We start from the raw sequence: 11,171 nt of genomic DNA, 5'->3' as shown, positions 1-11,171 counted from the left end.
GCAAAGACTGGAGGCTTCAAGCCTGAGCTGTGTTTGTTCCAAAAGAAAGCCAAGGAGGACGGTGTTAATAAAGAGAGATTTAACTGAGGGCTGTGCTTGGAATAAAGTGGGCTACAAAAAGGTCAAATTTGATCAGTTGGAGCAGATTACAAGGGCTTGAAAAGGTAGTGGTGAAGAAATGAAACTGGGACTGTGAAGCAATATAGCACAAGATTGATTTTGGGGGTGGAGAGAAGCTGGGACAAGTGCTTATCAGCTTGAGAAGGAGGAAGAGCTGTGCTGGGTTTGTTGTCATTCCCACACTGAGTAGAGTACTTGCTGCTTTTGTGGTTAGGCTTCCCTGCTGTGTTTTTTTAATATATATATCTATCTTTTATTGTTATTATTACTACAATGGTGTCTATAATCTCTGACTTGGATCCTCTGAAAAGCTGGAAAGTTTTAAGGTAGGCCTATGTTTTCTTCTGTTTGGTACAGGCGTTTTTGGTTTAGCCCTAAATTAACTGGAGCTTGAGTTATAATCGAAATGTGAGCCCTGGGCTTAAGTAAGAGAGGAGTTTCTGGTAATTAGAGCCCTTTTAAGATACAGCAAACCTTTAAGCAGATGTTTAGAGAGACCCGAGGGAGATTTTTAAAATATACTTCTCGGTGTTACAGTGCAGTGAGGAATTTTTTCTTTCTTTCTTTTTTTTTAAGGAGAGATTGCTCCGTAAATTCAAGTTAATAGTAAAGGCTCACACCAGTTGAAACTGGAGGATTAACTCTCTGCTTTCCTCGCTGTGCTCTCCAGGGGAATGGGTGGGAAAGTTCAGAGGAGCAAAAAAACAGCATGAAAGTTGATCAAGAAGGGGAAAATAGTCCTGGGGAAAGGAAGGGGGACAAATGTGCTTGTTTCATTTTGTTGTTGAAACTTCCACAGTTTGTTGTCCCTCTAAGGCATGTGTTTGATACTTAAAAGTTGCTACTGATTTTTACCTTCAGCACTGCTATTTTTTTCTTTGAATAGTGAAAATTGGTAACTCGAACTGCTAAAAAGAAGGATAACAGGGAAAAAAAAAAATCACTGTTAATGCCTGCTGCAGATACTAAAACTCCACAGTGTTAAATGTCCACGTTTAATGCTCCGTAAGTGCCTGGGTTTGCCTATTGAGAATCCAGAGATGTAAAAAGTTTGCAGATGGTTTGCAGAAACTTCACTAAAACATTGTAACCATCTGGGAGTGTAGATAGTGAAATTATACAACTAGTTAAATATAAAGTTTATTTTCCTCAGCTCTTAAGTAAAACATGAAGCTGCACCTAATACAGTTGGTTTTTTTTTTAAGGGAGTAAGTTACAGGGATTTTGAGGGGATGTGTGAATTATGATATTATTATATATATAAAATAATAATACTTTAAAGTATACTTGAGCTTCTTGCTGCAATGTTTTAAAGAACTTAACGTGTCCTGAGCTGAAAGAGGAAAACCAACCCTTCAAAAGTCAAACTCTAAAGTCTACTTACATGACTAGGGTTTTTTTCCTCATATTTGCAGAGCATTGAACTTTCTTTTTTCAGAAGTTTAAATTTCTCTGACCATCTTCTGAGCCTGTGTGTAGGAATGTGGACTAAGATCCTTTATCCTTGTCTGTGGTATGAGACTTGGCATAGCGGTCTTATTGCAAGTTTATTTTATTTTATTTTTGAAAAATCATTTAGGACTGTCAGCACAGAATGATGAGTTTCTATTTGACTTCCAAAACTTCCGTGTGGATGCTAGCTCACACGTAGTGTCGTGCGGGATGGTGAAGTGCAGGGCTGTGATTGGGATCTGGGGCAGGTGGTCACGCTCTGGACCAGAGCCGGGGAGGACTTCTGTGAGTCATCACCCACAGTGAATGCCAGTAAAGTGTTTTTGCAGAGCTCCATATGTGTTGTCTTACAGCGTGTGCGCTCCAGAAAAGCTATCCTAGGAATTATTTTAAAAGTTTATCTGGCTCTGTGAGACTACTTCTGATTCCTCTGCTAGTCAAGTCAGGTGATACCTGGGTTTTGCTGAGTTGAGGGATGACACAGAGGACTTGAAAGTTGAGAAGATTTAAGGAGAAGAGACTGTTGCCCTCTCGAAGAATCCAGTCTTCTTAGAAAAATGATGTGTTTACATGATGTGTTTACATGACTGTAGAAGAAATATCTCCCTGGCACTTTTTCCCTACAGCATGACTGAAGTTTCCCAACTTTGTGTGTGAATCTGGAGATTATAGCTATATGGGCACAGAGTAGATCGAAGATGTGATTAAGTCAATTTTACTGGACATTTCTTTGTGCAGTTATTGCATATGATTACAGCAGCAACTCTGTACAGACGTGACATTGTGCAGATCAACTGCAGGATGCAGAGGGTTACGAGGTGGGAAAAGGCAGTATGTCATATAAGTAAATGATCACTGATAGTCAAAAAAAAAAAGCTAGAAGTCAACATGCAGCTCATATGGCTTGCGACTTATTAAATTTTAATGCCACTTCTACCTTTTCTTATAAATTTTAGTTCCTCTTCTGCAGGTCAACTTCCAGCCTGTTCGACGCCTCTGAGCTTATTGCTTTTAGTGTCTCCCCTCCATGTATCAAGGGAACCTGTAGCTAATATTTATAAGAAATAGAGGAGTGTTTCTGTGTGTTTCTCTTAGGTGGCACAAAGCAATTCTTTAAGACCCAAATGAAATGCCGTAGCAAAAGCTACAATCAGCTTGAGAGTAATGTCCTATGGTGGCAAATACTTAATTTTGTTTTCCTTGTGCACCCCCTGTAATTTATTCTGTGACTTGCTCACAGTTTGAGACCTGCTTAGCTGGGAAAATGACTGAAGGATGCAGATCTCATGGAGGCAGATGGAAATAACTGCATTGGGGCTTAATAATTCCCAGGGGCTCAGAGCGGCTGTGGGCTGCTTGGTGCTGGTTACCTCCATCCCAGCTGAGCTTTAGCTCCTCTGCCCTGCTCCCTAAATGCCCTAGAAGCACATCCTCTGCCTTCCAAATAAAGGTAATAATAAAGGAAAAGGCACAATATAACAACAGGCAAGGCTGTGGCTGGTGGTGGAGCCTAACAGGCAGGAGAGGTGGCGTTGGAGGATGGCAGGGGATTTTGCTGGACTTCACCCGGCAGGGCTGGGAGAGCTGGCAGAGGTATTAAATAAATGGCAATACGGTGTGTATATATAATATTACATCAGGCCTCCCTCTTTCTTTGTGTCTGTCTGTGGTAGGACAGTGAGAGTTGCAATACTTCTGGCAAGTCGCAGCACCCACTGGCTTCACGTTACAGCAAGGGAGGAGGAACTCCCGGGCTCTAAACACAGTTTAATGTGCAGAATAAAACCCGCCTCAGAAAATATTTTCTTTCAGTGGATTTCTTGATAGTGATCTGAATATTAAAGTTATTGGAAAGTAACCTGTGAGAGCTCATGGATTTTTTTTTTTTCCTCCTGTTTGTCTCTTTTCAGATAAACTCCCAGCATAAGATCTATGCTTTGACATTAACACAGTGCTGCCTGATCTTCCCTTATAGATGCCTTCTCACTTTTCATAGCGTGACTAGAATAAGTGCCGTGTCTGTTGTACTCCTTGGAGCCAGGAGAGGCTGGCAAAACTTCAGGCCTTTTTAAAATCCTTCAGAGCCTTACTGGCAAATGGTGTGTGCTTGCCCAGCCCTCTGCAGACACAGAAATCCCATTTACCTGTCTCCAAAATGACACGGGAGTTGGGATCTAGCCCCACTAGTGCATAAGAGAGACTGAGATTAGCTACTGTGACTCCAGAGATGTCTCTAGTCCCTGTTCAAAGCTTCCCCTGTACTTCTGGGATGTGGTTTTGTTCCTCAGACGTGACAGGGACAGCTTTGGTTGCTGTTTCTGAAGCCAGAGCCTACGCTCTGGACCCCTACAACAGCAAAAGCAGAGCAGTAGCCTGGCAAGGAGAGGCACAAAAAGGAGAAAAAAAAATATTCCTCAAGGCCACGTCTCCTCTGTTGCTTTTCTCCCTTAATTTGGCTCCAACAAGGCTAAATGCAGCACTATAAATCACATGAGTTACCTATACAGGGAAGACCTTGTACCCCTTTGCATTCCTCTCTGAAGAAGTATGTGACCTTTCTATGGCTTATTGCTGGGAAAAAAAAGTTGTTTTTAACTTGACTTCGCAACCTCAAGGTGAAATGCAAGCAAAGAGTAGGAGTTTTCACTCAGATGAGCCGTCACCTTACAGTCTGTGAAGCAGCAAATCTTGCTGTACTGCTCTGCATACAGATGACCTGAATTTCACAAGTCCTATTGAACTGGCCCATACAACTTGGCTAGTGGAGTTGGGAACATCTTGTTTGGAACACGTCATGTGTCAGGCGGATGTACCAATTCAAATGTTCTCTCCAAAATGCCTTTTCCCACCACACACACCATCCAAACAGCCTGTAAATGGTTTGGCTTTTCAGGAAAAAAGTTTTTGTTCGTGCTTGGCAAGTCAGTCCAGGAGGAGCAATTTCAGCCTTGTTGGTGTTTGTGTTATGAGCTATTTTGGGCAAATAATCCTATCCCCGCACCCCGCTCCTGTGATTGCATGTGGATTAAGATGGGTTAAATAGCTTCAAGGTCTTCAAATTGGGGAAGGGGGGAGGAAAGTACACAGGACAGCTCAAATTCAGTTGTTGGCACAGAACAATAAACAGAGATGACGGTAGTGATGCGAGTCTTGTTCCTGTTTTGGCTTTTGCCTTTCCATTTTAGCAAAGCTTAAGATAAGGCATCCTGTATTGTATTCAGTATCTGAACAGATCAGTTAAGATACAGACCCCAACACAGAACTACTGTTCAGAAAAAGGGGTAAAAAAAATTATTTCACATGTGCTTTACTTTGAGGACTTGAACAATGTTGTCTCCAGTCACTACTCAAAAACAAAAGAAAACAAGCCCTGAAAGTTTGGCCCAGGGACATAATGCTGGGCTCCATCGCCACCATGAAATACAGATAATGGAATTTCAGATGTCAGTGGAGAATACAAATTCCCCCATAATTGCCACAATATGCTCGCTTTAAAAAAAATAAATATGCGTGAAAGAGGCTGTGCGTATCTTGTAAGAACTAAAAACACACTTAAGAAATTATTTTCCAGTTAACCCTCCAAAATACAGATCATGTCAGAGATGGCACTGAAAGGCATGTTAGTGAGGGTCACATGAGTCTCAAGTCATGACACAGATGAGTGTCACGAGGAGAACGATGGTTGTTACTAAGCTCTAATATATAAAATATGAGCAGCAAAACATAGTCTGGATTCCTCTGCTTTCAGTTTGAACATGTAACTCTATAATCACTCAAGTGAGTAATACTGGGATGAAAAATTAGGGCCAGCTATATTGAAGTATGAGTTTTTAATCACTTTTTCCTCTTTTGTAGCTGTGCTTCCTCTGCACTTTGTAGAGGACAATACTGGCAGGTTTCTTTTGTTTGGCTTTTTTTCTTAAAAAGGCAGGATATATGGGGTGATTGAAAAAGTAAAGATAACAGAAAATAGCAGATTAGGATGTAACAGGCTCCTGCATCCATTGTTGATGGCTGAGAAAGTCATCTAGTCCTTCTCTAAGCCTGTGCAGATTTATGCTTGCATCTTTATTTTCCCCTGATTAAAATTCAATATCATTCTTTTCAGTAAGAGGTTCTTCTCCACTGTTTTACTAAAAACAATCCACCTTTCGTATCAAGCCTCTATACAAGCTTATTACATCTTGTTCATCTGGACGTGAGTTGTTAAATCTTCCAAGTGCTTTATGGGGGATTTAACCATCCAATTCAAATGAATGCTCTGTCACAAAGCGGTTCACTCACCATTGCTGCTATGTTCCTTTGCCTAATTGTTTAAATTGCCCTAACCCCTAAAACGTAATATAAAATTACTACGCCAGCAACACAGATGCCGAGCAAGAGTCTATGATGGTAAGTGTGTAGTAACACTCTCCCAGCCACCAGAGATTTGCAGTTCAGGGACTTCCTATGCCGGCAGTGATGTCTTTTTCTTGATGAACACTTCCTCCATGAATTTATCTGACTGGTTTTGCAGTTTTAAGTTTGAGCCCACAACGTCTTGCAGCAAAGAAATTCTATGGTTTGACACACTGGTTGCATCTATGCTAACAAAGCAATGCACTGGAAGGGCTTTTTTACATGTAAATTTGTCTTGCATCCACGTTTTGGGACACGTGGTAGCTCTTTGGAGTGGTTTCCCTGCTAAGGCCTTGAGACATTGAGTTCAGGTTCCTTTCTTTTGAGGGGAGAGGCAGGTTGTGTTGTTTCTGCATCTCGTATACCCCAAAATTTCATTCCTGACTGGTGATTAGTGACATCCAGTTACATGGACGCACGTGTTGCAGGATGCAGGTAAAAACAGGATCATACTTTCCTAAATGCATTACTTAATCATACTGACTTTCATCTACCGTTTCATCATCTTGATCTCTTGAATCAATGAAAGTCCTAATGTACTTCTGTAGATCTCTGCAGCTCTTTCATAACTAACCCATTGCAAATTTTAAGCTTTCTCTAGTTCTGCACTCAGTGGAACTGAAATAAGGAGGAAATTGCCTGTAGAAAGGAAAGGTAACCGGGCAGCGGCAGCATTACATTGTGCCTTGAGAGATAAGGTTATAATTTCAAGCTTTTCCCAGGCTTTCTGTGTCAGTTTGGATGAGTTACTTAATCTCTGTGTGCCTCAGTTCCCACCAGTAAAATGGAGTTGTTAATACCTGTCTTATCTACTTTGGCTATAAACTTTTCATGACTATAGAGATGTACGGCTCTGTCCGTATAGAGCCCACAGTAGTGGGGGCTCAGCCTTCGGCTGGGCTTTTCACCGCCTGCCCTCATAAAAATAATTTACTTAACTGAAACTAGAATTTAACTCTTTTGAGAACAAGTAATTCCATGCTTATTTACTAAAACCCTTTCTTCAGTATTTCTCCCTTTGCAAGGCAGCTCCACAGACAAGCCACTCAAATTCCTCACATGCACCAGCTTTTTTCCAAGAAGGTTGTTAGGCTGAAGCTGGTTGAAGCCTGGAACCCAGAGCTGAATGATCTGGCTGAGCTTTGCCTAATGGCAAATTACTTAGCTTGGGGGGTTGGATTTCTTATTTTTCCCCTTTGGGGTTTTATTTTTGTGTGTGTGATGCTTCTGTTCAGTAGCCTTTTATAAAAATTTGTAAGCTCAGTTACTGTTCTGCTTTATTAACCCCCCCTCCAAGCTTAGTCTCTCCTTTGGTATGCAGTTCCTTCTCTGCCTAGCTGCTCTTTTCATGTCTGATGGCTGCACATGTGAATAATTCTTTTCATAGGCTCATTTCTTGCTCTCCTTCATTTTTCTAATCCCCTCCCCAGTTGACATGCAACTTTACTCCCCTGTGTTTCATCACCTTCATTCAGCGATACCTGTGCCACACGGCATTTTGCCAGCCACCGGTAGTGTACCCCGCTGACCCCATGGAGGGGTGTCATTAAAGCAATGAATCCTCTTCTAGTAGCTATTATTTCAGCGGTCATTATTACAGCATTGCCTATATAACAGGCTTTGTTTTGTTCAAGAGAGATTCATTAAAGGTCTCTTGCACCCCTGCTAGTCTCAAGGTGTCATACCAAGGGCGGAGCAAAGGAACGTGAAACCAAGGAGATTTGCAGTCTCTCTTGCTGGGTCTTTACATCAAGATCCAGAAGATTTTCCTTTGCTTGACCTGAGCAGGAGCTGAATTTCTTATCTGTAAGGAAAATGTTCTAACTGTTCCCTGTGGGTGCTGTGTGGTGGGTATCACTGTCTCCCAAGGAACCTGTTCAGACTTCAGGAGCTCTAATACTCCTGAAAAATGCCTTGTGGTACTAAAAAAATTCTTAGCATAACCGAAATGTTACCATCCAACCTCTTTTATATGAGCAGCTGAACATGCTTTTACTGATTATACTCTAATTTTCCTTAATAATAAAAAAACCCACCCTCATATGAATTGCATTTCTATATAACTTTCTCAGATGCCTTTTCTTTGACTGTGTGTGTTTCCCCATGTTTCATCACAAGTGGAAGAGGTTCCTCATCTGGGAAAGTTCGTGCATCCCTTGCATACAAAGTTCGTTCTGATCATTCATTACAGGATATTTGTTCTTGAGTTGGTCCCAAGCTGGTAGTAGTGGACCACTTTGTTACTGAACTCCTGTTGATCTGCAGATACTGGCTTTTTGTTGTTGTTCATTTGTTTTTTCCAACTGAGTTTTAAAACTGAATATTTTCTAAAGGTAGAAATATTGGGAGGCTCCAGTGATTATCACAATAATTGTACTATCTCTCTCTTTTGTTGAATGTGTGGATTTCAGATTATTGGAAAATTCTGTCATGTCAGTTGTGCTAGATTTTTTTCTTTTCTTTTTCAGATGTCAAGTTAAATTATCTGTAGCCGGTTATCTTCAAGAAATGCTTTATATAGATAATTTGTATCTGTTAAAAAATTAATTTACTTGTTCAGTTAACTTTGCAAGAATCTTCAGTAGTGGAAGACTGATTCTCAGCTTAACGTACCTGAACTGCAGACTACATTTATGTATTAAAGTAGTAGAGCAATGGAGCCAGAACTTAGTTGGGGTTGGAAATCTTGGTATGACTTTTAAGTGATTTGATTAAGCATATTCCATCCAAGAATTTATAAGATACTATGGAAAGCTTTAAAGTAAAAGGAGGGAGAGGTTAGTTTTTTCTTTAGTTTTAAGACTTTTAGTTTTAAATAGGGTTCTTGGTTTCCAGGTCCCAAAGAAAACAGTGATGTATTATAGGAAGGACTTCAAGTGAGTCTTTGAAGCGGTGGACATTCCAGTTCTGAAAAATATGTGGACTTAATAATCTTTCTCCACAAAGAATAGGTTATAAATATATAAGTGAGTTAATCTACATGTGTCACCCCAGCACTACTCTTCCCATTACACTCATCCTGAACCAGGAGGCACTGGCAGATTTCAAGCCGAGACTCCCTAATTCTGCAAATAGTAGCTAAATTCACCTTCAAGCATTTGTAGGATGAATTTTACTTCTCAGTCTCTTAGGCTGTAATTAATCTTTGCTTTAAGCAAGCAAGGGGTTACTGCATATTAATCAGAGGTGGTTTCTAGTCCCTGGGAGGTTTGTATGGCTTTCCACAGGACTTCCTTCAAGAAGTACTGGGTCCATGATCCGTGTTATGCATTTGAGCCTTAATTTTTACATGTTCTGCCAGTAGAGCTCCTGGGCATGTTTGCTAACTTGATACTTCAGCTGGACATCCTTTCTGCCCTGGTGTGATCTCAGGGAAGAATTTCAGCCCCACCAGTAGCTGGCACTGCTGAGGCTGGTGGGTGTCTCTGCAGCCCTTGGACTTCCCCCTTGTCAGAAAACTCTGACCTTGCCAAGAGTTGCAAAATGTTGTTGACTGGGGTCAAATTTCAGCTGGACTTGCCAAAATAAAGGATTTATGTAGCCTAGGAAGAATTATGGGCTCGGAAGGGGGAGATAAGTATTAAAGGTCTCAAATGGGGTGATGGGGAGAAAAGTATTTAAACACTGATGTAAACTTTCATTGACTCCAACAGGAATTAATTGGCAGGGTCTTTCATGTGACTTTTGGGGTTAGATTTCCAGCTGACATAAACTGACAAAGCTCCATTGAGCAAGATCTACTGGATTAGAGTAGCTGGGAATTGGGCCCCATGTCTTTTGCAGAAGACTTGATAACTTCCTTTTTATACATAAAGTTTCTGGATCTAATAGGAAAAAAGTGTCTTGGTCAGAGCACTTACTGTATTAATTAATTCCAGCCTGTCGATGCCCAGTTTCACTCTGACGTCTGGACTCTAAAAAGCTCTTGGGAATAAGGTTACATTAAGTTTCAATTTTCTAGTTATTTTTTCCTGTATTTGAAAGAAACAGATGACCTAGCTCTTTGCTCTTTAGTCAGCATTCAAGTAGACTAATAAATTTAGCATCATCTATTAACAAACCTAAACCTATGACATCCTAGGTTGCAGACAAGCTGTGTAAACTAACTATGTAAGCTGCATACCAACTTTAAATAATTGGAAAGTGGTGATAGGAGAAACCAAACTTGCTGTATTATAGACTTTTTTTTTTTTTTTTGCTACCCATTTGAGCTGAAAGTTTCCTGATTTTTGCAAAGGGATTTTTTTTTATTTTTTTTTTTTTAATTCCTGCAAAAGCAGTTTGTATTTTTAACCCAGAACAACATGATTCCCACATATAGCTCTGGGACTGCTCTTAGACTGAGTTCAGGTCTCCCTGCTGTTCGCTGAGAGTTCCAGCTACATCTGTGGGCAGTAAATTGCTCTGATGCCGTGAGATTCATTAAAATCTGTGGTTAATGAGAGCTTACGTCGTGCACGTGGGTCTTACAAGTTCAACTGCAGAGTCTTGTTACATGATGCCTCAGAGCTGGCTAGATCACTATTTTATGTGGACTTTGAGGTCTTCTCTTACATCCTTACTCTCACTCTTCTCATAAGAAGAATTTAAAAGCAGTGTCAGCTCTCCACCCCCACACCCCAGAGAAAAAGCAAGTTACTCTCTTATTAAGAGGTCCCCTAATTTAAAAGTACCCTCTCTACCCATATTTTCTATAGTAAGCTACAATCTGAACTTTTTTATTGGTATGAGTCTGGGATGCAGTTATTGCACTTCACATCCTTTCTTCTCTGTCTTATCTGTAGATACTGTACAACCATGCACAGCAGAGTGTCCAACAACAAAAATAGGTAATTATTCTTGCAGTGACAAAATAGCACAAAGACTTTGATCCACTGCAAATAAAATTCATGTTGTTCGCATTGGTACAGCTGCATAAAGGCAACAAGAAGAATGAGCATGGATGAAGCTGCAGGTCTTATTCCAGGAGGCATAACTTTATCTTGTTTACATGTAGATAAGAAGTTACCTTTGCCAGAATTATTTTTGCTACAGTTACAGATGTTTACTGGGCAGGCATCATAGCCGAAAAGTCCTAGGAGAAGACTTCAGTTAATTTCCAGAAAAAACATCATAGTCACTGTTTACGAAAAACAAAACACCTTAAAACAAAATGCCCTGTAATGTATAAAAACCTAGCTTGAATGTACCGTGTACCTGTA

The 11,171-nt window shown here is 40.5% G+C and overlaps 1 protein-coding gene across 1 annotated transcript in view; it reads left to right on the top strand.

The window, feature by feature from the left end:
• The first annotated feature begins 328 nt into the window (after nucleotides 1–328).
• The window catches only part of CELF2 (CUGBP Elav-like family member 2), a 377,390-nt gene continuing 366,547 nt past the window's right edge, over nucleotides 329–11,171 (top strand). Inside the window, exon 1 of the mRNA XM_050914110.1 lies at nucleotides 329–446. Coding sequence (XP_050770067.1) covers nucleotides 394–446 — 53 coding nt within the window. The 5' untranslated portion in view covers nucleotides 329–393. The remainder of the gene's footprint in view (nucleotides 447–11,171) is intronic.

The sequence above is a fragment of the Gymnogyps californianus genome, chromosome 1 (genome assembly GCF_018139145.2).
Source record: "Gymnogyps californianus isolate 813 chromosome 1, ASM1813914v2, whole genome shotgun sequence".
NCBI lineage: Eukaryota > Metazoa > Chordata > Aves > Accipitriformes > Cathartidae > Gymnogyps > Gymnogyps californianus.
The sequence above is the reverse complement of the archived record's forward strand: the minus strand, read 5'-3'. Positions and strand labels throughout refer to the sequence as shown.